Source organism: Schistocerca piceifrons, chromosome 2 (genome assembly GCF_021461385.2).
Source record: "Schistocerca piceifrons isolate TAMUIC-IGC-003096 chromosome 2, iqSchPice1.1, whole genome shotgun sequence".
Lineage (NCBI taxonomy): Eukaryota > Metazoa > Arthropoda > Insecta > Orthoptera > Acrididae > Schistocerca > Schistocerca piceifrons.
In genome coordinates this window covers 1035919626-1035946503 of record NC_060139.1, presented here as the reverse complement: position 1 = coordinate 1035946503, position 26878 = coordinate 1035919626, and the positions used below count along the sequence as shown (strand labels likewise).

General features: G+C 42.7%; 1 protein-coding gene across 1 annotated transcript in view; it reads right to left on the bottom strand.

The window, feature by feature from the left end:
* Positions 1 to 26878, bottom strand: part of LOC124776104 (kinesin-like protein KIF13A) — a 330901-nt gene that overhangs the window by 136902 nt on the left and 167121 nt on the right. Inside the window, exons 3-5 of the mRNA XM_047250946.1 lie at positions 7287 to 7441; positions 5606 to 5719; positions 5129 to 5376 (exon numbers count right to left, since the gene is read on the bottom strand). Coding sequence (XP_047106902.1) covers positions 5129 to 5376; positions 5606 to 5719; positions 7287 to 7441 — 517 coding nt within the window. The remainder of the gene's footprint in view (positions 1 to 5128; positions 5377 to 5605; positions 5720 to 7286; positions 7442 to 26878) is intronic.

Here is a 26878-nt window from a genome sequence, read left to right as displayed (position 1 = left end):
ATCTACATCTACACTCAGCAAGCCACCTTGCAGTGTGTAGTGGAGGGTATTTTGTATACCATTGTCACATCCCCCCCTTTTCTGTTCCAGTAGCAAATAGTTTGTGGGAAGAACGATTGCCAGTAAGCCTCTGTGTGGGTTCAGATCTCTCTAATTTTATCTTCATGGTCTTTTTGTGAGCTGTGTGTAGGAGGGAGCAATATATCTGTTGACTCTTCTAGGAACGAATGCTCTCAGAACTTTAACAGTATGCCACACTGTGATACCAAATGCCTCTTGCAGAGTCTGCCACTGGAGGAAGTTGATTATCTCTGTGACCCTACATGCTAACTAAATGAACCTGTAACAAAACCGGATTCTCTTCTTTGGATCTTCTCCATTTCCTCTGCCAATGCTGTCTGGTATGGATGCCACACTCATAAGCAATATTCAAGTACTGGTTGAACAAGTGTTTTGTACACTACCTCCTGTGTTGATGGATTGAATTTCCTAAGGATTTTTCCAGTGAATCTAAGTCTGGTGTCTTCCTTTTCTGTAGTTAGTTGTATGTGGTCATCTCACTTTAAGCCTTTCCATACACATACTCCTAGACATTTTGGGCAAATATCTGTTTCCAGCGATTGTTTTGCAAGCGTGTAGCCATATAATAATGGGTCCTTCTGCCTATGCCTATATCTAAGCAGTATGTTACATTTGTTTATCTCGAGTGTCAACTGCCACTCCTGCACCAAGGGTCAACACAAGGAATTTGAAAGACTCCACTCTAAATTTTTCTTTGTCACCACATTTTAATTCGATATCTTCCTATTTCTATGCATGCTATGTGAAGCTGAATGAACCGAGTCTTGTTAACATTAAGGGGCAGATAACGTGAAGTGAACCAATCTAGAGGTTTTGAATATGGTTGTCACAGTGTCTAGTCTATAATTAGGTGCTTTCTCAATCATAATGATTGTGGCATCTGCAAATAAGCTGAAGTGTGCCTTTTGGCTCACACTGCAAGACAGGTCATTGATAAAGACTGAGAATAGTAAGAGACCAAGCACGAAGCCCTGCAGCAATTCACATTTCTTTGTGTTCCAATAAGAGCAGGCAGCTGTCATTGAAGAACTATTCAGTACTACCTTCTGCTTTTTGTCTTCTAGATATGACTAGAACCACATCCCTACTTTACAATTTAAGCTATAGTGTTCATACTTGGAATTTTGTGGTCAATACACCAGGCAAATGGTTTAGACAGATAACAAAAAATTCCAAATGGTGACATTTTATTGTTTGTAGATTTGGGTAAACAGTTAACAAATGAGAAAAGATATGTTAATTGAAATAACCTGATGGAAACCAAATCATTTTTTATTAAGGACATTGTGTTTATTCAGATGATCAGTATATCAGCTTCTCTAGGGTTTTAGAAAGATTTGCAACCAATGAAAGTGAATGGTAGTTGTAAACCTCAGTTTTATCACTTTTTTGTACAGTAGTTTGAAAATTGCATATTTGAGTCTATTAGGAACAGTATTTTGATTTAGGAACTCATTAAATGTGTGTCAGAAAACTTTAAGAATAAATCTGCAGCAGTGCTTCAGTACTTTGATTGATATAGTGCCCACACCAGTAGCAGTTTTCTTCTTTTTTTCTTCTGTTGTGAAATTGGATACATGAGCTTGCCTAATCTTGTTCTGCACTGATTTTTGTAGAAGATTCATGGCTTCAACCACGCATCCTTTACACCCAATTTGATTACCTACTGTCAAAAAAAGGTTGTTGAAGAGATCATCAACTATTTCACCATGCAGCCATGACGACTTCGATACAGTCTGTATCCTCTGAACTTTTGTCTGTCTTCCTTTGTACCACCTTCCCAGATTTAATGAACATGGTCTTGGATCTTTTAATCACATTCTTTAAAATGCTACAGTGTAATTTGTAGTGCTACTTATCCTGAGGTTCATTAGAGTTTCTGAGTGTAGTTTTGTTTTACAGGTTGTTTTACTTCCTTTGCAAGCCACTGTCTCCTGCAATCATTCTAATTTGTACTTTTTGAAATTCTTTTAGAAAATACAGGCTCAAACTGGGTAACAAATTTGTTTAGGAATGGGTTAAATTTTTAGACAGTTTAAGATTTGTGTTACACAAATTTTGATCAAGTCTGTTATTGTTCACAAAAATATTGTTAATCAGGCTTGTACAGTTTTTTTGTCAGTCATTTGTCAGAGTCAGACTGGAAGAGCGAATCACATTCTCAGAATCTGTCCTATCACTATTGCAATAGGAACATTTACATTAAAATCACCAAGCATAACTATTTCTTTGGTCTTTGAGAACAGCCAAGTTAAAAGTGATTGTAATTGGTTGAGGGATACATTCTTCTTTCCTGAGAAATCTTTGTAAACAGTAATCACATAAATAGGTAATGTCTTTTTGTTGAGCCTGTCTGCAACTCTACAGGTCATCTTTGCGGTGAGTAACAGTCTGTCCTTTTCTTAACATTGGTGATATTCCAAGCCAGAGTTTTCATTGTGCAACAAGCCTTAAATACAATAATTTTTTAACAATATTAGGAAAAGGATAGATTGCTACTCACCATAAAGATGACTGGTTGAGTTGCAGACAGGCACAATGAAAAGACTGTAACATATTACTGCTTTTCACCCAACCAGAGCTGTCTCTGATAGCAGTCGGGTAGGTGAAGTGTGCTTGCTTGTGTGACTGTGTCTGTGCTTTCTTCTTCACTGAAAGATTTGTCCATGAGCTATAATGTGTGAAAGTCTTTTTGTTGTGCCTGTCAGCAACTCAACAGGTCATCTTTGTGGTGAGTAGCAGTCTGTCCTTTTCTTAACGTTGATATTCCAAGCCAGAGTTTTCATTGTTTGATGATAATTCTTTTACAGAATTATGACACAAAGTAGCTACCTCTAATTCTATTGCTCAAAAGTGTGCATATCTCTTGAGTTTCACAGTTTTAGTGAGCTTTTGTTATCTCCTCCTTTCTTCTTTAACTCCAATGAAAAGACTGTAATATTTCCTTCTCTACCAGATGCCAAATCCTATACATCTCTCACGTGGCTCTGCTTACAGCTAATTCAGGCATATGCCAAAGCAGCTGACCCAGGTCTGCCTCTTTTCACAGTGCTGCCATTTAAACAGTTAAATTATGGCAACCAATACTACTAATACTAATACTACTAGTACTCACCAGAAAGGAATACTAGTTCTTCCATAATAATTCCCACATGGGAAAGGAAAGGAAAAAGGAAAAAGGAAAAAGGAAAGGAAAGGAAAGGAAAGGAAAGGAAAGGAAAGGAAAGGAAAGGAAAGGAAAAAGGAAAAAGGAAAGGAAAGGAAAGGAAAGATGCAAAGATGCAAGCTGGTGCCAGTGCCATAGAGACTTGCCACCTCCAGGAGTTCCACCAGCGCCAAGGGCGATGGTGAGGATGAAGATATCGACTTTCCCTCAGCCAATTGCTGGCCGAGTACAATCTGTCAATGACCAGACGACAACAGACAGAAGCCTACTTGGAAGATAGAAGAGCAGCTCACGCGCATCTGGTTATAGATCATCTTACAAGGCTGACTTAGACATGAACCTCTTTTAGTGAGCTCTTAGAAATGAATACACAATTGTTGTAAATTGCATTTGCTGTGTACTGTGAAGTTTACATATGATTATTTGCACTTAGCCATTAAGGGCCTGTCTTGTGTTATATTACATGCAGTGTTGCGGACTTCATTATTCAATTAGTCACAAAGATAAGTAAACCTTTTCAACTCATTTGTGTGACTTTGTTACTAATTTGTTGGAGTATTGTAGAACCTTCACCCTCCTATCCTGTTACCTGACCCTGGAAGGGAAAAATTGTCTTAGCAGTGTACTGTACTGGACGAACTCACAGACTCTGCCTACTATAACAACAGTGGCAACTTGGCTTTCACAGCAGTAGTGATGACGCCTTTACAAAACTGGTGACAAGGGTTCACAAAAGGTATCAGCTGCATCAGACTTTGTGCGGAATCGGTGGTGACAAGGAAAATGTGTGCTTGACCAGGACTTGAACCCACGACCTCCTCCTTACCAGGCAGTTGCCTTAAGCACTGCACCACCTGGAAACAGTGTTTATTGCAAATGCATGGACTATCTTGGCAAGCTCCCCTGCCAACTCACATTTCCACCTAGCACCACCTATCTGCAGCCCCTGTCCATGTACTCCTGCTCGCTAATTTTAGATTCCCACTGGAGATCTAATGTAAGTGTGCATCTGCACTGGAGATTGTGGATTCTTACTCATTAGAGGCAGTGTCCAACTCAGAGCAGCAGCCGTGTCTGATGTCCTCATTGTCAATGGGAGGTTGGACACTAATCTTCCTTGCTTCCAAAGTAGTGAGGAACTTTTGGTTCCACCTAAGTAGCTGTAAGGAAGTATGCACTGTCTGTGTTGATATTTTACTGATAACATCATCTTTTTGACTTGCACTCTTTCTTCTATGCACAAATCATACACTGGCTCAGTACCAAGATAAAATAATTGCTGTGGGATGCAGTCTTATGGGTTATATAAGTCTGCAATCTTAGTGGTTGCGTAAGTCATGTTGCTTCCTCTCAAGTTTCGATGACATTATGTCAGCAGAAAGGCATTTCTTTTCCTATCTTTATTTAAGTGGCATCTTGTGTAGAATGGGACGAACAAATTTACTTGCTCGTGCTTGAACTTCAGTGCCTGTAAGGCAGTAAAAGAATTTAATGGCACAAAACTCATAATAATTGTTTCTTAAGCACCAAGTTTTAATTTTTGCAATCCAGTAGACTACTACTGAATATTTTCAATTTCTTTCACCTCTGCTGCTTCTGAACCATATCTCCCTCATACATTTTTCAAAAGATCATGATATAAAGGCAACAGAGATTCTGCTTTTAAAATACCAGCACAGAACTAATGGAAAAAATATACAAAGAGGTACAACATACAAGCCATAATTAATTTATATAATTCTTGGGGTCCCATTCAATGATAATGACTGTACAAAATTTACCACAGCTTCAGTCCAAATTTTATAGTATTAAACAATGAAATATCATGAGTCATTTGATGCTTATTTACTGCTGCAATTTATTGAGCTAATTGTGACTTACTTGTTGATGTTCGATCCTTCTTTAAGACGATCTCCAACAGCACCAGTCTTCACAGCCCTCTCACTACCTGCCAAGTCCACTAAAGACATTCGACTCACTTTCTCCCCTGAAACACCACTTTTTGCATCTGTCAGTGTCTGTGTCAAAACCACCGAAAACACTGCATGCGACCGCGAAGATTCACTATTCATATTGGTAGCTGCAACTGTGCGTGACTTGTTGCCTTCTGCCATTAGGTTATCGATGTCCTGGAATAGAATGTACATTTACATTAGTTAATTGTACTCAACATATGTCAAAAGGTTGTATCTGTATCTTAATATTTATGTCAAAACCAAAGAGCCTGACTTTGTGTGTGATTACAAGAATGTAAATAAATAAGAATGTGTTTAAATTCAAGCACTTATGAACATTTCCATATGATTCCTCACTCAATTAAGTTTTTAAATATTTAGTATAGTTTTTGTGTGCTATTACCTGAAATGATGTGACAGCTAACTGCGAAAGGCCATCAACATAAGGACCTAAAACATTGTGTTCCCTAACTTTCAATGACTGCTTATTCGTTTTTGGGTCTAGTAGATCATGAACCTGTAAAATAACAATAGTTATTAGTTCCACAATGAACTCTTTCTACCTGTGTATAAATAAGTCATGTGTGTAAATAAATCCATCCTGGATTTTTCATCGTGTATAAATAAAGATACACCAGTTTGTTAATACATACTTGACCATCTACTCCCTTTGTCAGGAAAGTTCCATTACAGTTTTTTTTTTTATTTCTGAGTTTGCAATACTAAAAAGTAACAAACATTAATTTTATGTTACCTGATATGTGTATATCCTTGAAATTATCTTGGCCACATTTGTGCACAAACTCACTAGGTAGCGGGGGTGTGCTTAACAACACACTGTTTGGGTTCTTGGCACTTTAGTTACAATGACACAATAGATGCGATTGTGAGCTAGGAGTGAACATTAAGTTCCGCCTTAAATTCAGGAAAACTCTAGTGAAATGTGGACAATGATTAAGCAACAACATGCATATGAGACACTATCAAGAAGCAGTGTTTTTGAGTGGCACAAAAGGTTTCGTGAAGGCGGAGATTCAGTGCAAGAGATCACAGAACTGGTCCCCTGTCTACAGCACATACTTATGCAAACATTGAGTGTGTAAGGCAGTCATTGCAAGAAGACCATCATGTAACTGTATGTACAATATCAGAAGACCTTAATTTGAATCATGATGTGTGTCATACGATTTTGGGCAAAGATATACGGAAATTGAACTTAATGCACTAACAGACAAACAGAAAGAGGAAAGGTGAAGCATTTATGTTGAACTACTGGGTAGAGCCAGATGTGATCCCACATTTCTGTCAAAAGTTACTGGTGCGGATGAAAGTTGGTGCTACCAGTATGACCCTCACATGATCCGTCGAAGTGCAGAATAGTGGAGTCCGGGATCACCAGCTTCAAGAAACGTCAAACGACAACCTTTGAGAACAAAGGCATTGTCGATCACATTCTTTGAAAGTAAAGGATCAGTTCACCACGAGTACATTCGTCCAGATCAAACAGTGAACCAAACACTTTACATCCAAATCTTGAAACATCTGCAACAAGCAATTTGATGTCAATGGCCTGATTTGTGGTATTCTCAGGACTAGTTCTTACTGCACGAACCCATACTGCTTTATCTGTTACCAGGTACCTGACCAGACATTCTGTTATTGACATCCCACATCCGCCACGTTTGCCCGACCTCTCGCCTTGATATTTTTTCCTCGTTTCTGCGAGTGAAAAGGTGACAGAAAAGGAAGTTACATCGAGATATTATAGATAGCCAATAGGCAGTAACAAATGAGCTTACAAGCATTGATGTTGAAAAGTTCCCTGCTTGCTTCCAGGTCCTGCAAAAACTGTGTATAAATAGTTATGTGGATTGCTTCAATACGAGCTAGGATCATTACTTAGTAAGTGCAATGTTACATTTCTTAAAAAAAAACTGTCCTGGAGCTTTTCTGACAAAGGGAGTATTTACCACGCTACAGTATAGTTAAAACATTTGTTATATGAGTGCCTACTCCTCCTCTGCTCACTTTCCCATGAACATGACACTCATTTCTCATGAACATCATCTGACTCATCAACTCACCTTCTCATTGTAAATTTCCATATAGCTTACTTCCACTTTATACGACAGCTCAGGGCTCTGTTGTCTGGAAATCTGGTCAAAGAGTGAATCACACAGTCTTGGAATTATGCCCTTGCTATCTTGGCTTCCCATCATGGTATATGATTTTCCTGACCCTGAAAGAAAAGTTACAAGTGGTGAGTCAATAACAGGTGCACAGATAATGGCAAATTAAATACATTCATTTAAAAAAGCCTTGATTCCTGATATCCTAATAAATAACCATACAGTCAACATACACACCAAAGTAGCACATCAGAAATGTAAATAAGACAATTAAATGCATTTAAAAATTGTGCTGAATTATATTTAAGGCACCATTTTTTTCCATTTTCACCAGGCAGTCAAAAACCTCCAGACAGGGCATCCCAGCCAATAATGTCATACATTCATTTCATTTCATTTTTTTTAAAAATACTGATGCACTCTATTCAGTATGCAACTTGTTTTGTTTCTATATCATAAAGAACACCATTCATGTCCATCTTCCATGAATAAGAATTCCTCATCCTGCTTTCCAGTAACAATTGTGATTTGAAGAGAGAGAGAGAGAAAAAGAAAAAAAACAAGAGTAGTGACCAACTAGCAATGAGATGAGGGGGAAGCAAAGATGATTTCATGGCAGATGGACAGAAGTTCTGCAGTGCTCAGTGCAGCATCCCACACTGTTCAGCAGAAAGAAATTAAAAATAGCGTCACTTGACAGAGTGTGAGTGTTACTTCCCTTCTTTCAGTCACTGTATTGTGTAACTTAACAGTTATGTTTCATTGGAAAGTTTTTATCTTGTAATTTAGGTCACTAAAATGGTTCAACATACAATACTACTCTGGGCAAAAATCGTCGTCGTAAAGCATCATAGCAGGAGTTTGACTATGATAGATTTTCAAAGTGGTCTGTGTTATTTGTAGGGCTCACCCATATGCAAGGTTCTACAATAATCAGCACCACTGAGCTCAGTTGTTGGTTTGCTGTCTCTTCACAAATACACCAATGATTTGTCACTAAGTGTAACAAATGATTGAAAAGTTTTCTTATTATCCAATGTAATAAAACATAGTTCTTGGTCAAAGGGGGCCAGAGATTTAACTGCACTGCAAACAGGATTACATACAAATAAATTTAGTATTTGGTTTGGTGGGAAACAACTAACACACGATTTACATTTTAAAAGTATAGATAAAATTAATATATCATCCAATCTTTACTGTGTATGTACCCAGATAAAGAGATAAGTTAGATATAGTGTTCCACTGCAGCATACTTATGGTTTCAGTCAAATCTCTCTCAAGGTTTCCATATATTCATTGTCCCTATTTTAACAAAGCACAATGACAGAGGCAAGGTTCCAATAGTGTTCAACTACTTCATCACTGACACACCCCAGGATAGTCATATTGTTTAAATAATGATTAATTGTCACACAAAGTGATACGACATTCAGTACAAATGCAGATGAGATGCAGAGATGAGCAGTAGACTGCTTCATTAGAACACCTGTGGAAATGCTTGCGGCCATTCAGTTTACCTTCACACAGACATAAAAGGACCTATGATTTTCTTCTGGGTGGGCACCACAGCTTTGATACATTTGAGGAAAGACATCATACCATTGGGCAGTACTTGAAATAATTTATTCAGCACTACTAGTTTCAAGCATGGCCCATGTTAATAAAAGTCTGTAACAGTTAAAGGAATTGGTATTTTTTAAATATATTTTGTGGTGGGCATTAAGTTATTGAAAATGCGTTGGTATTACTAAGACAGTGTTAAGAGAAATTTTTAAGTTCTGGATAATGATCACACATCATTAAATCTTTAGAAAGCATGTTGTTAGTAAAAGCCCAAAAATATTAACAAAACCTGTAGCTTTTTAAATTTTTCTCTATGGTTCACTCCCTACCCCTCCCCTACCCCATCCCGACCATACTCCTACATTGGTAGTACATGTATTAAAAATGCATTGACACTGCTAGGAGTAAAGCATTACAAAAGAAGAAATGTGGGTCATTCTAATAAACTGTAATATTGTAACACAGTTTTATTAGCTATACATACCAATACAAAAGGAGTGCCTTATTTTTCTACATAATTTCCATCAACAGAAATACATTTTCTCTGGCAGTTAGGAAGCTACACTATGTGATCAAAATTATCCAAACGCCCCAAAGACTTATGTTTTTCATATTAGGTGCATTGTGCTGCCACCTACGGCTAGGTACTCCACATCAGCACCCTTAGTAGTCATTAGACATCGTGAGAGAGCAAAATGGGGTGGGCCACGGAGCTCACGGACTTCGAACGTGGTCAGGTGATTGGGTGTCACTTGTGTCATTCGCCTGTACGCAAGATTTCCACACTCCTAAACATCCCTAGGTCCACTGTTTCTGATGTGATAGCGAAGTGGAAACTTGAAGGTCAGCCATAAATATTTTTTAGGAACAATTTTTCAAGGAATACACATGGCTTTTATTTACTAATTCCCTGTAGTGGTGAATGTGGATGGTATTGCAACTGGCATTTTTATTTTGTTCTTTGCCAGTGAATAAAGTGAGTTTGGATATTCTTCTTTGCACCTAAGACTGCTACCAGATTTGTAAACATATCAGCAACAAATGAAATTGAAATACAACTGTCTACGTACCGCTCCAGGACTTTGAAGTACGTGAACTTCGACTTTTTTTCACGATGGTGTCACTTTTACTTAAAGTTAAGAAGTTCTAACTGCAGTGCCAAATGCTTTTCATTATTATACTTAATACTAGGACCAAAGAGTTACAGAACACAAGCTGTGGTCTGTACTGTTTCCCCTATGGAAAGCTAAGAGTTTTTAAAATTCATAAATTTAAAGCACAGCATAATAAAAGTGTGTTTTTCAAAATTTTTCATAAAAATCTGAATGATGTACGCTACTTTTTATACATTATATTAACTTAGTTGCCTACATACTGGTTGCATACAAAAACTGAGGTCTGTAAGTCAATTCATTACTGAGTAGTAGGTCTCTGAAAACAGGAAAATGGTGCCTGACTAATGACTCGGTACATATCCTTGACGCATGGTCAGAGTTTGGGCAATGCTATATGACAGTTTTTCTATTAAGACATGTAGCATGTACCGGATATGACTAAATCCTGAAATAGTCGCCTTGGGATCCACCAAAATATCTGTGAGTCTACACAGAAAGACCTAGAGGCCTTTGGACAAAGACGTAGAGGCCTTTGGAGAAAAGAGAAGCAGCAGTATGAATACCAAGAACTCGGATGGGAAATCAGAAATGGAAGAGGATGTAAATAAAGATGAGATGGGAGATATGATACGGCCAGAAGAATGTGACAGAGCACTGAAAGACCTAATTCAAAATAGAGCCCCGGGAGTAGACGATATTCCGTCAGAATTACTTATAGCCTTGAGAGAACCAACAACGATAAAACTCTTCCATCTGGCGTGCAAGATTTTTGAGACAAGCGAAGTACCCTCAGACTTCAAGAAGAATACAATAATTTCAGTTCCAAAGAAGGCAGTTGCTGACAGGTGTGAAAATTACCGATTTATCAATTTAATAAGTCATGGCTGGGGAATATTAAAAACACCAGCACGAATTCTTTGCAGAAGAATGGAAAAAGTGGTAGAAGCCGGCCTCGGAGAAGATCAGTGTAGATTCCAGAGAAATGTAGGAACACCCAATGGTATACTGATGCTATGACTTATCTAAGAAGAAAGGTTAATGAAAGGCAAACCTATGTTATAACATTTGTAGACTTAGAGAAAGCTTCTGACAGTGTTGACTGGAATACACTCTTTGAAATTCTGAAGGTAATAGCGGTAAAATACAGGGGGCGAAAGATTATTTTCAATTTGTACAGAAACCAGACGGCAGTTACAAGAGTCGAGGGGCATGAGAGGGAAGCAGTGGTTGAGAAGTGAGTGGGACATGGTTGTAGCCTATCGTCAATGTTATTCAATCTGTATACTGGACAGGCAGTAGAGCAAACAAACAAAAAATTGGAGTAGAAATTAAAGTTCAGGGAGAAGAAATAAAAACTTTAAGGTTTGTCGAAGAAATTGTAATTCTGTCAGAGATAGCAAATGACTTGAAAGAACAGTTGGAGGAATGGATAGTGTCTTGAAAAGGGGATATACAATGACCAACAAAAGCAAAACAAGAATAATGGAACGCAGTAGAATTACATCAGGTGCTGCTAAGGAAATTAGAATAAGAAAAGAGATACTTACAGTAGGAGATGAGTTTTGCTATTTGGGCAGCAAAATAACTGACGATGGCCGAAGTAGAGAGGATATAAAATATACACTGACAATGGCAAGAAAAGCATTTCTTAAGTACAGAAATTTGTTAATGTCGAATATAGTTTTAAGAGTTAGGAAGTCTTTCCTGCAAGTATTTGTCTGGGGTGTTCCCATGTATAGTAATGAAACCCAATTTAGTGCTGGAGGGAAGACAGTGCAGACTCATAAAAATGTAGGTTGCAGTAGTTATTCGAAGATGAAGAGCCTCGTACAGGATAGAGCGAGAGGGAGAGCCGCATCAAATCAATCTTCGGACTGAAGACAACAACAACAACAAATAATCTCAAGTCGAGTTACATGACACTGAAGTCGTAAAAAACCTTTTGGACACCCTGTAAATTCCTCTGACCTCTGTACTCTTAATTTCTAGACATGCATCATACACAGAGAAAGTTAATAATGAACTACACTGAAGAGTCAAGGGAACTGGTACACCTGCCTAATATAGTGTAGAGCCCTCACGAGCAAGCAGAAGTGCCGCAAAACGATGTGGCATGCACTCGACTGTTGTCTGAAGTAGTGCTGGATGGAACTGACATCATGAACCTTGCAGGTCTGTCCATAAATTGGTGAGTGGAGGTCTCTTGTGAACAGCACGTTGCAAGGCACCCCAGATATCCTCAATAATCTCCATGTCTGGGGAGTTTGGTGGCCAGCGGAAAGTGTTTAAACTCAGAAGAGTGTGCCACGAGCCACTCTGTAGCAATTCTGGAAGTGTGGGGTGACGCATTTTCATGCTCGAATTGCCCAAGTCCGTCGGAATGCATAACAGACATGAATGGATGCAGGTGATCAGACTGGATGCTTACGTACGTGTCACCTGTCAGAGTCGTACCTAGACGTATCAGGGGTCCTGTATCACTCCAGCTGCACACATCCCACACCATTTCAGAGCCTCCGCCAGCTTGAACACTCCCTTTCTGACATGCAGGGTCTGCTCGATACAATTTGAAACGAGACTTGTCCGACCATGCAGCAAATTTCCAGTCTATGTTGACGGACCCAGGCGCGGCGTAAAGCTTTGTGTCGTGCAGCCAGCAAGAGTACACGAGTGGACCTTCGGCTCCGAAAGCCCATATCGATGATATGGCCCAGCATTGAAATCTGCAGCAATTTGCGGAAGGGTTGCACTTCTGTCAATTTGAACAATTCTCTTCAGTCGTCGTTGGTCCCGTTCTTTCAACACCTTTTTCCGGCCGTAGCGATGTCGGAGATTTGATGTTTTACCGGATTCTTGATATTCACGGTACACTTGTGAAAATGGTTGTACGGGAAAAATCCCCGTTTCATCGCCACCTCGGAGATGCTGTACCCCATCGCTCATGCGCCGACTGTAACACCATGCTCAAACTCACTCAATTCTTGATAGCCTGCCTGTCATTGTACGAGGTGCATTCAAGTTCTAAGGCCTCCGATTTTTTTTTTCTAATTAACTACTCACCCAAAATCGATGAAACTGGCGTTACTTCTCGACGTAATCGCCCTGCAGACGTACACATTTTTCACAACGCTGACGCCATGATTCCATGGCAGCGGCGAAAACTTCTTTAGGAGTCTGTTTTGACCACTGGAAATTCGCTGAGGCAACAGCAGCACGGCTGGTGAATCTGCGGCCACGGAGAGTGTCTTTCATTGTTGGAAAAAGCCAAAAGTCACTAGGAGCCAAGTCAGGTGAGTAGGGAGCATGAGGAATCACTTCAAAGTTATCACGAAGAAACTATTGCATAACGTTAGCTCGATGTGCGGGTGGGTTGTCTTGGTGAAACAGCACACGCACAGCCCTTCCCAGACGTTTTTGTTGCAGTGCAGGAAGGAATTTGCTCTGCAAAACATTTTCGTAGGATGCACCTGTTACCGTAGTGCCCTTTGGAACGAAATGGGTAAGGATTACGCCCTCGCTGTCCCAGAACATGGACACCATCATTTTTTCAGCACTGGCGGTTACCCGAAATTTTTTTTTGTGGTTGTGAATCTGTGTGTTTCCATTGAGCTGACTGGCGCTTTGTTTCTGGATTGAAAAATGGCATCCACGTCTCATCCATTGTCACAACCGATGAAAAGAAAGACCCAGTCATGCTGTCATTGCGCATCAACATTGCTTGGCAACATGCCACACGGGCAGCCGTGTGGTCGGCCGTCAGCATTCGTGGCACCCACCTGGATGACACTTTTCGCATTTTCAGGTTGTCATGCAGGATTGTGTGCACAGAACCCACAGAAATGCCAACTCTGGAGGCGATCTGTTCAACAGTCATTCGGCGATCCCCCAAAACAATTCTCTCCACTTTCTCGATCATGTCACAGACCAGCTTGTGCGAGCCCGAGGTTGTTTCGGTTTGTTGTCACACGATGTTCTGCCTTCATTAAATTGTCGCACCCACGAACGCACTTTCGACACATCCATAACTCCATCACCACATAACTCTTTCAACTGTCAACGAATTTCAATTGGTTTCACACCACGCAAATTCAGAAAATGAATGATTGCACGCTGTTCGAGTAAGGAAAACGTCGCCATTTTAAGTATTTAAAACAGTTCTCATTCTCGCCGCTGGCGGTAAAATTCCATCTGCCGTACGGTGCTGCCATCTCTGGGACGTATTGATAATGAACGCGGCCTCATTTTAAAATAATGCGCATGTTTCTATCTCTTTCCAGTCCGGAGAAAAAAAATCGGAGGCCTTAGAACTTGAATGCACCTCGTAGCAGCAGTTACCGATCTAATAACTGCACCAGACAAGTGTTATAAAGGCGTTTCAGACAGCAGCGCCGTATTCCGCCTGTTTACATATCTCTGTATTTGAATACGCATGCCTATAACAATTTCTTTGGCGCTTCAGTGCATATTGAGAGTCAAGAGTAGGTGCATTACCATGTAACTAAAAGCAACAAATAGGTAATAAAGTAACAATGGCTCCCGGCTAAAGACAAAGTGTCAGCGGTACGGCGCCGACATAAAAACTATAGGAGTGAGGAACACTTGCTGAAAGTCATTAAACAGCGATCAGAGGCGGCGGCCGTGAGCCCGCTGCGCCTGTGGTCGCCCTCGGCAGACGAGCTACCCTCGCTGCGACGACGTGCGGTGCGTGGCCGCGAAATTTCATTAAATGAAGGCCATTACGCGCCCACCCCGAAGGCAGTGCCAGCAGAAGCAATTCCGGGTAATTACGGCAGTTCGCCCCAAAGCGAAACTCTTGCCCACGACAACGACTCTGGCACACTGAACGAAAACCGCCGGCTTACCAAGGGGCGTAAAATGTCCCCGCTGGCCACCGCCACTAAGTCTGCGGAGGCACTTCTGTCAGCTACAGAACGTCCCGCACAGCAAGGGTGGTGAGATTCGCCTCCCAGTCCTCTCCCTATCCCACAGCCAATTTCCGAGGAAACCGTAAATACAGGATGATTATACACTACTGGCCATTAAAATTACTACATCAAGAAGAAATGCAGATGATAAACGGGTATTCATTGGACAAATATATTATACTAGAACTGACATGTGATTACATTCTCACGCAATTTGAGTGCATAGATCCTGAGAAATCAGTACCCAGAACAACTACCTCTGGCCGTAATAACGGCCTTGATACGTCTAGGCATTGAGTCAAACAGAGCTTGGATGTCGTGTACAGGTACAGCTGCCCATGCAGCTTCAACACGATACCACAGTACATCAACAGTAGTGCCTGGAGTATTGTGGCGAGCCAGTTGCTCGGCCACCATTTACCAGACGTTCTCAATTGGAGAGAGATCTGGAGAATGTGCCGGCCAGGGCAGCAGTCAAACATTTTCTGTATCCAGAAAGGCCCGTACAGGACCTGCGACATGCGTTCGTGCATTATCCTGCTGAAATGTAGAGTTTCGCAGGGATCGAATGAAGGGTAGAGCCACGGGTCGTAAAACGTCTGAAATGTAACGTCCACTGTTCAAAGCGCCGTCAGGGCAAACAAGAGGTGACTGAGACGTGCAACCAGTGGCACCCCATACCATCACGCCGGGTGATACGCCAGTATGGCGATGACGAATACACTCTTCCAATGTGTGTTCACCGCGATCTCGCCAAACACGGATGCGACCATCATGATGCTGTGAACAGAACCTTCATCCGAAGAAATGACGTTTTGCCATTCGTGCACCCAGGTTCATCGTTGAGTATACCATCGCAGGCGCTCCTGTCTGTGATGCAGAGTCAAGGGTAAGTGCAGCCATGGTCTCCGAGCTGATAGTCCATGCTGCTGCAAACGTGTCGAACTGTTCGTGCAGATGGTGGTTGTCTTGCAAACGTCCCCATCTGTTGAGTCAGGGATCGAGACGTGGCTGCACGATCCCTTACAGCCAACGGATAAGATGCCTGTCATCTCGACTGCTAGTGATACGAGGCCGTTGGGAGCCAGCACGGCGTTCCGTATTACCCTCCTGAACCCACCGATTCCATATTCTGCTAACAGCCATTGGATCTCGACCAACGCGAGCAGCAATGTCGCGATACGATAAACCGCAATCGCGATAGGCTACAATCCGACCTTTATCAAAGTCGGAAACGTGATGGTACGCATTTCTCCTCCTTACACGAGGCATCACAACAACGTTTCACCAGGCAACGCCGGTCAACTGCTGTTTGTGTATGAGAAATCGGTTGTAAGCTATCGTCATGTCAGCACGTTGTAGGCGTCGCCACCGGTGCCAACCTTGTGTGAATGCTCTGAAAAGCTAATCATTTGCATATCACAGCATCTTCTTCCTGTCGGTTAAATTTAATGGCCAGTAATATAATAATAAAACTCACACAATATCCACCAGTACATCAATGCAATACAGGTACATCCAAACTTATATATACAACTACAGAAATCTGTAATTATTGATACATGTTCAATTACCCGAAAGTTCCTAAATGCAATATAACATATACCGTACAGTTAAAAGGAAGTGACGCTTGATCAAGGTCCGCGTCACTTTCCATTTTTAACCAGACTTAACGTCTGAGAAAGTAAAGAAATAATAATAATGCTCACCTGCCCGACTACTTTTGTCAAGTCATAAATGTGCTGTCCTGGTGTCCTTATGAGACACGTTCATAAAAAGGCTCGTATAAAAGCCGAAGAAACTACTGACAAAGTTAGGAAGTAGTCTTTTTGTAGAAACAATAAATGGCCAATCTGTTGCAAATTGGAACATTTATAAACCCCTTTACCGAGGTTTCAACGTTTATAAAGATGTCTTCAGAAATACGCTTAGACAACAGTATTACATGGTGTGACCGAGGTACGTTAAAATACCGCCGGAAGGCGCAAGTTAAGTAGAAAATTTCACCTCCGTAATAAAATAAAAGGCTGCGACCGCTCCGGACGCAGGCTCGAATCCTGCCTCGGGCATGGATGTGTGTGATGTCCTTAGGTTAGTTAGGTTTTATTAGTTTTAAGTTATAGGGGACTGATGACCTTAGAAGTTAAGTCCTATAGTGCTCAGAGCCAATAAATTAAAACATGCACAAGACGGTTGTTGTCATATAGTATTCCTCACCAATGTACGGCTAGTGCTAAATTGGTGAGAAAAACCGGATGACAACAACCATGTTGTGTATGTTTTAATTTATTATGGACGCGAAAATTTCTATTTGGCTGACGCTTCCGGCTATATTTTAACGTACATCAGCCACAACATGTAATCCAGTTGTTGTTTACTGTTTCTACAAGAAAGATTTAATTCTACGCTTGCTGCTCCAGTCATGTACAACATTTTAAAAGATAAGAAGTAGCATGGTTTATGTGCCATTATCGAAGGTCGACATTTTATCTTTGGTATCGATGTTACAACGTTTCAAACACATTATCGAAACTGAAACACAGATAATCAAATTCCTAACATGGATACTTTGTAAATATCGAGGACCATCGAACGTCCCTAGATGTGCACAATGTACAAAGTATCTCGATGTAAAAAAATACAGCCTATCACGGGCACGAGAGAAACTTCTAACTTCGCCGTCGTAAATAAGTTAGAACGACCAGCATCGGAAACAGCTCCCTGCAGATTCTCGGCGGAGTGCGGCCCCGTTGGGTAAGTCCATTCCTCTCGGCCTTTAAAGACGTCAGACGGAGGGAGGCCTCCCCGTTAATACTACCGCCCCGTCTAGCATCGCCGGCCGTCGGGAGCGCGGAGGATTTAATCCCATTACCGGAAAAATTACTGGTGGGGGCCGGGATATAGCGCTGTAAAAAGCTCTCTCCCTGGCCGGCGGCAGCCCATCAGATTAGCCCAGCAAAGTAAACGCCGCGCCGCCCCGCTCCATCTGCATACATATGGCGCGCGAGTCGACCGCTTTATCAAACAGCTAACGCGGACACCTGTTTCTGCAGTGCCGCTCCCTCAGCTAGCCCGTCGCATCACAGTACAAGAAATTGAATCCGCCTCGGTAGCTGCGCGACCAGTGTGACAGATAGCTAAGTGAAGAGGCCCGGGTTCGATTCCCGGATATGGTCGAAGATTTTCTCCGCTCGGGGAATGGGTCTGTGATGTCATTACGTTCGTGTATCGTCATACCTGACATTATACTACTAAGAGGGCTGTATTGGCACGTTCCATACGCCACTAAGTAAATAAAAAAATATATTGAAGTGCCAAAGAAACTGGTAGAGGCATGTGTATTCAAATACGGATATATGTAAACAGGCAGAGTACGGTGCTGCGGTCGGAAACGCCTACAGAAAACAACAAGTGCCTGGCGCGTTTGTTGATCGGTTACTGCTGCTAAAATGGTACGTTATCAAAATTTAACTGAGTTTGAACGTGGTGTTATAGTCGGCGCACGAGCGATGGAACACAGAATCTCCGAGGTAGTGATGAAGTGGGGATTTTCCCGTGCGACCATTTCACGAGTGTACCGTGAATGTCAGGAATCCGGTAAAACATCAAATCTCCGACATCGCTGCGGCCGGAAAAAGATCCTGCAAGAACGGGACTGACGACGACTGAAGAGAATCGTTCAACGTGACAGAAGTGCAACCCTTCCGCAAATTGCTGCAGATTTCACTGCTGGGTCATTAACAAGTGTCAACCTGTGAACCATTCAACGAAACTCGTGTACATTTGGCGACTGCACGACACAAAGCTTTACGCCTCTTCTGGGCCCGTCAACACCGGCATTTCACTGTTGATGAGTGGAAACATGTTGCCTGGTCGGACGAGTCTCGTTTCAAATTGTGTCGAGCGGATGGACGTGTACGGGTATGGAGACAACGTCATGGACCCTCCATGTCAGCAGGGGACTGTTGAAGCTGGTGGAGGCTCTGTAATGGTGTGGGACGTGTGCAGTTGGAGTGATATGGGACCCCTGATACGTCTAGACACGACTCGACAGATGACACATAGGTAAGCACCCTGTCTGATCACCTTCATCCATTTATGTCCAGTGTGCATTCTTACGGATTTGGGCAATTCCAGTTGGGCAGCGCGACACCCCACACGTCCAGAATTGCTACAAAACACCCTTCTGATTTTCAACACTTCCGCTTGAGCGTATCTTGGATGCCTTGTAACGTGCTGCTCAGAAGATATCTCCACCTCCTCTTACTCTTACGGATTTATGGACAGCCTTACAGGATTCACGGTGATAATTCCCTCCAGAACTACATCAGACATTAGTCGAGTCCATTCCACGTCGTATTGCGGCACTTCTGCGTGCTCGGGGGGCCCTTCACGATATTAGTTAGGCAGGCGTACCAGTTTTTTTGGCTCTTCAGTGTACAACAAACGCGGATTCAGCGGTGACACTATAGACCACAATACTGGGGATCCATTTTATCCCACCAACCCTAAAACAAAGTTTTCTCCCGAAGTGAAACACAAATGTGTCAAGTAATAAAAGTAATAGTTGTTTAACTCTTTGGTGGGGGGAGGTGAGGGGGGCGTGCCATTAATCAGCATGATTGTCTTTCTGACAGTTTTGTTTATTACGAAGGTACGAACAGCAGTACGCCTTTCTTTAACCGCACCCCAAAGTTTTCAAACGGTAATCCACTTTCTGCTAGACCCATTCAAAAACGTATCGCAGTGTACCATTCATGTAAAACATCTCCTTATTACGAGGCGCGATCAATAAGTAATGGAACACATTTTTTTCTTAAAGCAGACCCTTTTTATTATTTTCAAATACACCATATTATTCCCCACTCTTCCCGTTCATTGTGATGGTTTGTTTACGCGCATGGTATCCTTCTACTGGTCGACGTCGGACCCACGTCTTGCGAAGTCAATAACCTCCTCATTATTCACGTACTGCTTCCCGAGGAGTATATTCTTCATTGGGCCGAACCGCGCAATAACCCCGGGTTCGGTGTGCGGCGACGGTGGGGTGAGTGGACTGCTGTAGCCTGTTGTCGGATTGTGAACCACTGAGGGCTACGGCGGGAACGGAGCCTCTCCGTCTTTTCTAGGTTCCCAGTTCAATACATACATACATACATACATAATTGATAACAGTTACATCGGGACTTTATGCAGAATGAGCGGCGAAGAGTGAAAACGTGTGCCGAACCAGGACTCGAATCCAGGATGTCCTGCTTACTAGCCAGTTTCATTAACCACTGCACCATCAGGACACAGTGTTGTCGCAACTGCGCGGACTATATCGGCGCGCCTCCCGGTCGACCAACACTCACGTCTAGGTGGGTGTCATTTTTCAGTCCTTGCCTAGGGTGGCAGAACACCTAGCAGCTGTCCTGGCCGCAAGCTTGAGTGTTAAGTGATTGAATAACTTACTTGCCGTATTCAGTTTTTCCTTGTCGTTCGTGTTTTGAAAGAATCCACTCCTATGCATCGATCCACGCACTCCTGTGTGAATCCTGTCCTTGTAAGTTTCCTTGAAAGTTCTTCCGCTAAAGAAGAGCTATGTGCAGTCCTGCGAGAAGTAGTTACGAAAACAAAAAAGGCAAATAACAGTAGTACGAATGACATGATGTGCACGCTGTTGTTGCGTTGCAGTACCGTGTTGTGCCTGACAAACGTGAAGGCGCCAATGTTTACAATGTCGAGACGCTGTAGGAAGATCTCTGACAGATATAGAGCCCTGGGCGCAGCAGCTCCGCGTGCCTAATAGAGTTGTGGCGATTCGTGAATGAGTCGTTCACTTGAACGACTCTAAATAAAGAATCGTAAGAATCGAATCGTGATAGGGACGGATCGTCGTTCAAAAGAATCGTAAGAACGATTGCGTGTTTCCGAGTCGTGACGTTTCCAAGTTCTAACGGTTCATCGATTCTTAGTACGCACTACGCTATGCTTCGAAGGCAACTTCCGAATCATGCCGAGTCGTGCCGAATGATTACGACCGCCAGATGGCAGTCAAGTGGAGGATGCGGGTGAACAAAGGAAGCAATTTTTCACCACCTGTCGCACAAATCGACTCCTCTTCCTTGGCATACTGAAATAAAACAATAGATGCAATCAAATCAAACGTGACCTTCCGTCAATTAAGGCATTACACGTATAAATCGAGAATCATACTTGTAACGTCATATGCATGTTTACTCATAAATACACTATTTCTGACACAGTTCGATTCTAACCCCATTGACGATTTCAGACATGTCCTGCCATCTGTGAGTAAGATGTAGAACTTTTTGCATTCCGTAAGAATCGTGCCATCGCAGACTAGAATGAATCGTGAAAGAATAGTGAACGAATCGTAGGAATCGATTCGCAATGTGAGATTGAATCGTAGGAATCGAATCGTGAAAAAGAATCGTGTTGCCCAACTCTAGTGCCTAATGTAACCAATCACTTTACGCAATTTTGTTAGCGTCTCTATAGCAACGCCTCGCCTCAGAGTTACTCGAGCTCTGTAGATCGCTATTGTTTTCGACTGCAACTGTTCGCTCTTCGTAGTTGAAAGCCGGCAACAGTGTTGCCAACTGTCAGAGGTCAACTTGCGCCGGCTGGACTACAGAGAGTTCCCCTCTAAACACAGCCGTCACCGTGAGAAAGGCGCGGCAGCCGTCCACTGCAGTGGGAGCGCCGGGCGAAACTTCGCGGCTGCCGTATGGCACTCGGATGACAAAGGTCTGTGCAGTGTGAATGTGAAGCCGCCATATGGCTTTCCATACCGAGGCCGTGTACACAGGATGGAAATCACAACACACTAGCCGCGCTCACGTTCAACCGCATAGCGCGTATTTCACGCCGCTGGACTTTCATCTTTGTGGACACCTACGGGAAGACTATTTGCCGGTGACAACAAAGGGAAGGGTGATATGCACGTATACAGATGGCGGGAGTACCGCATACATAAGGTATAAAAGGGCAGTTCATTGGCGGGGCTGTCATTTGTACTCAGGTGAGTCATGTGAAAACGTTTCAGACGCAGACGGGAATTGACAGACTTTGCTCGTTGAAGTTAGGCGCACGGAACAATCCATTTCGGAAATCTGTAAGGAAATCAATATTCCGAAATCCACAGTGTCAGCCATGTGTCGAGGATATCAAATTCCAATCATTGCCTCTTAGGCCGGTATTGCACTATCAAATTTCTTTGTCAAAGATTTGATAAAAGATGTGATCAAATATTCCGTCAAATATATTTGACAAAGATCTTTGACGTAGCGCTAGAAGGGGTATTACACTGTCATCATATTTTTCGTCGAAGTTCAAGATGGCTGACAACAACAGCTTGTTATTAACCGCAGCAGTTGCATGTACCACAATTGCACTGTGTGCACATGCGGAAGAGAAGCGGGGGAAAAAAAAGGAAACATACCTGGGTGAAGCCGTGGGTTTTACGACGACATGATAAAAGCATTCAACAAAACTTGTTACGTGAGCTTACAGTGGAGGACGTCAGGTCGTACATCAATTACTTAAGAATGGATGAGCATACATTTCTGTATGTGCTCAATGAAGTGTACCCACATATCATAAAGCACAATATTCACTTAAGAATTGCTACATCTGCAGAAGACAGGCTCACTGTAACACTCCGATTCCTTGCTACAGGAGAGGGTTGGGTTAGGTTAGGTTAGATTAGGTCAGGTCTCCAATCTTCTTAATCTATTTTTGTACTCAGCGTGCCTGACGTTGTAAATCACCTCATCAGCTTCATACATCTCTATTAATTTTGTAGTTGTCGGCACACACCAATTGTATTTACCAGCAATGTTTATAAAAACACTACACACGACAGAATGCTGCAGTGATGCTAGCGCTCCGTGTGGTAACATGTCACATCGCAGTGAACAGAAGACAAGCGACTTCTTTGATCAAACCTACAGCGAGGTCCTAGAATTGATCAAATATTGGACGACAATTGACAAAGTTCCCTATTACACCATCAAATATCTTTGACAAAGATAATGGACAAAGATATTTGACAAAGAAATTTGATAGTGTAATACCGGCCTTACCATGGGCAACGCAGTGCAGCGACTTTGCGAAGAGTTGTCAGTGCTAACAGACAACCAACACTGCGTGAAATAACCGCTGATAAATGTGGGGCGTATCTAGAACGTATCCGTAAGGACAATGCGGCGACATTTGGCATTAATGAGCTGTGGCAGCAGAAGACGTGAGTGCCTTCGCTAACAGCACCACATCACCTGCATCGGCTCTCCTGAGCTCGTGACCAAGTTGGTTGGGTCCTACTGTAAAACCGTGGCCTAGCCGGATGAATCCCGATTTCATTTAGTGAGAGCTGATGGTAGGGGTCGAGTGTGGCGCAGAGCCAAAGGCGCCATGGACACAAGTTGTCAAAAAGGCACTGTGCATGGTGGTGATGGCTCTATAATGGCGTGGGCTGTGTTTACGTGGAGTGGAGTGGCTCTTCTTGTCCAACTGAACCGATCTGTGACGCGAAATGGTTATGTTCCGCTATTTAGACACCACTTGCATCATTCATGGATGTCATGTTCCCAAACAACGATGAATTTTTTATAGATGATAATGCCGCAGTTGGACTGAAGATCATTCTGGACAATTCGAGCGAATGATGTGGCCATTCGGATCGACCGATAAGAATCCCATTGAACATTTACGGGACACAATCGAGAGGTCTGTTCGTAAGCAAAATAATGCACCGGCAACATTTTCGCGTTTTGGAATGCTATAGCGGCAGCACGGCTCTATCTCTGACTTGACTTACGATATTCATAATCTAACCTCAAACCTTTTCATGGCAGGAATATGCATTTCACCTCATTCAACAGAAAAATGGTTCAAATGGCTCTGAGCACTATGGGACTTAACATCTGAGGTCATCAGTCCCCTAGAACTTAGAACTACTTATACCTAACTAACCTAAGGACAACACACACATCCATGCCCGAGGCAGGATTCGAACCTGCGACGTAGCGGTCGCGCGGTTCCAGACTGAAGCGCCTAGAATCGCTCGGCTACTGCGGCCGGCATTCAACAGAAAAAAATAAATCATGTATTAAGGCAAGTTATACCTGATGATGGACCCAAAGAGTTCGAAATGCACCGTGTATTTGACCAGACATGAAAATTTGTGACTGAAGGCGTACTGTCCGCCCCCGGTAGCTGAGTGGTCAGCGCGACAGACTGTCAATCCAAAGGGCCCGGGTTCGATTCCCGGCTGGGTCGTAGATTTTTTTTCCGCTCAGGGACTGGGTGTTGTGTTGTCCTAATCATCATCATTTCATCCCATCGACGCGCGAGTCGCCGAAGTGGCGTCAAATCGAAAGACTTGCAACGGGTGGGAGGTCTAACCGACGGGAGGCCCTCGTCACACGCCATTATATTATTAACTCATACTTCCAGTGTACTCGATACAATCACGTTTGAAGCTCCAAAATATGGATAAAATAAAATACGAGAAGAAGTATAAATATTTAACTTAAGCGATAAAGTGGAAGAACATAGGGAGAAAAAAGGTAACATTTTACATGTATCACAAAATTCCAATAGTTGTCAAGTAGTACAAGCAATCAGGAAGAAGAGATTTTGCAAGGCCGAGAAAATTGTCGCCCTAAAATGTGAAGTCAGGACATGTTTATTATCTAAATCATGAAGTGAAGAAGAAGGAGAAGACCTTTGACGGCAGGCGGAAAAATTTCAAGATATTAAAATCATCGCATAACTACTACAACCTACATCCATTTGAACCCGCTTGTTGTGCTCAAACACTGCGTACACGAATGGAAAACAAACTTCTGAGCTTGTGGCCCACCAACAAATACTTTTTACTTACCCTGGAATGAAGGGCTTCATTCCACGAACGAGTGGATACGACCGAACTCAACAAGGAAGCGCGCAATTAGCATACAGACACTTCGCTGATTGGAAGGGATCATAAAGCACGCTTTTAGGGGCAGGTAGCGGATACTGAAATAAACTGTACGCGCAACGAGAGGGCGAAGGATTTTCAAAGCCGGCCTGCAGCTATTAAAACGCACGGAAAACTCTTAATGAAACGGGGGCACATTTTAAAAGCTAGTTGCAGCCCTAGAAACAAAGGGCGTCACAGCTCGGGCAGAATGGCCGCCGCCGACAAAACAGCGCAAACAAAGGGCACAGAACGCCGCCATTGTTCTCGCTTTACCTGGGGCTCCGTGCTGCCGCTTTTTAATACTGTGCTAGTACCTTGTTACACGGAAAAATAAAGGCCGGCCCCGTTGGCTGCATTAATGCCTAAGGCAGGGAGGCAGGAAAATCGCTCAAGGGGACCGAAGGCAATTGTCGCCCGGAAGGCAAGCCCTCAACAGCCAAAGTAAGAGCCCATTACAATGGTTAATACAGAGATGTTCGATACGCGAGCTTCTTCAACACAAAGTGACGCAACAGCTTGATGGAGACAGTTACATCCAGTGGCGGCTGCTGTGTAAGAGCACGTGAACAACCAAACTTTTGACACCTTGCGGATTTATTGGTTAATTTTCTTTTGATGCTGTTAAACGTACTGTATAGGCGGTAATCTGAAACACACAGCACTAATTCTACAGCGGTGTGCTACAAGTTGCTCCTTTAGACTCGCTAATCTTGGCATCAGGGTCGCGAGCCTACCTTCACTTGTGCACGTTTTAAGGAGCTTCTGCGCATGCGCAATTGGCATGACGTAATTGCCTTAAGGGGGCAAATACATATGGATTTGATAAACGGTCTACGTCTACGATGTGCACTGCTAGCTCTTACCACTCAACTAAAAGTTTACATCAATGCCGCCAGGTGGTAACATACTGCAGTAGACCTCTGCCAACGTTCGCTTGGCATAAATCCCACAAGGTGGTGGTGGTGGTTAGTGTTTAACGTCCCGTCGACAACGAGATCATTAGAGACGGAGCGCAAGCTCGGATTAGGGAAGGATTGGGAAGGAAATCGGCCGTGCCCTTTCGAAGGAACCATCCCGGCATTTGCCTGAAACGATTTAGGGAAATCACGGAAAACCCAAATCAGGATGGCTGGAGACGGGATTGAACCGTCGTCCTTCCGAATGCGAGTCCAGTGTGCTAACCACTGCGCCACCTCGCTCAGTCCCGCAAGGCGGGAGCACATTCCACAGATAAGCGAATTCACTCACTGTGCAGTAAAATCAGATCGGGCATTAGTATATGTTAGTTATACTGACAGAAAAACCTATTTTGCGGGATTCTAAATGATATATATAGAACATTAAGTTTTGGATTTTATCATAGAGTAATCCATTTGAGGCAATGAGAACCATAAAGCACATTATCGTCGGTTGCGAGACTGTAGCTTCTGACATCTGTTGATATTATGGTGGGTCAGGTTTATCTGTGCTGTAGGTCCACATTGTACGTATATTTGAACATACACGAAACGCTATCTCACTGGTTTCTCTGATATTCATTTAAATATGGGGCGTCGAAGACGGTGTGCTATTGGTCCTTAGGGCTCTCAGCGCCTCATTTGTATTCTAGTCAAGTGACCTTGTTGGTAGGTAGTACTACGGCAGTTTGTGTTTGGAGTTGATTGTCTACTGTGCAGGAATCGGCTTTCCTGTGGAGTGTCAAAACAAACTATGTTGAACCTGTATTAAGCGGTAACAGAAAAGAAAATTACCAGGAAAGTTTAGTCGCAAAGAAAGTAGGCATTCCAGACCAGACCCGTTGTCTGAGAAAATGACGAAATCATATAAGCGTGACTACATGTGAACATTTAACAAAGAAGTGTATAATATGCATTAGCTGTGTGTGTGTGTGTGTGTGTGTGTGTGTGTGTGTGTGTGTGTGTGTGTGTGTAACGTAAGAATGCCTGATTTTCAGCCCGGAAGTTAATTCGT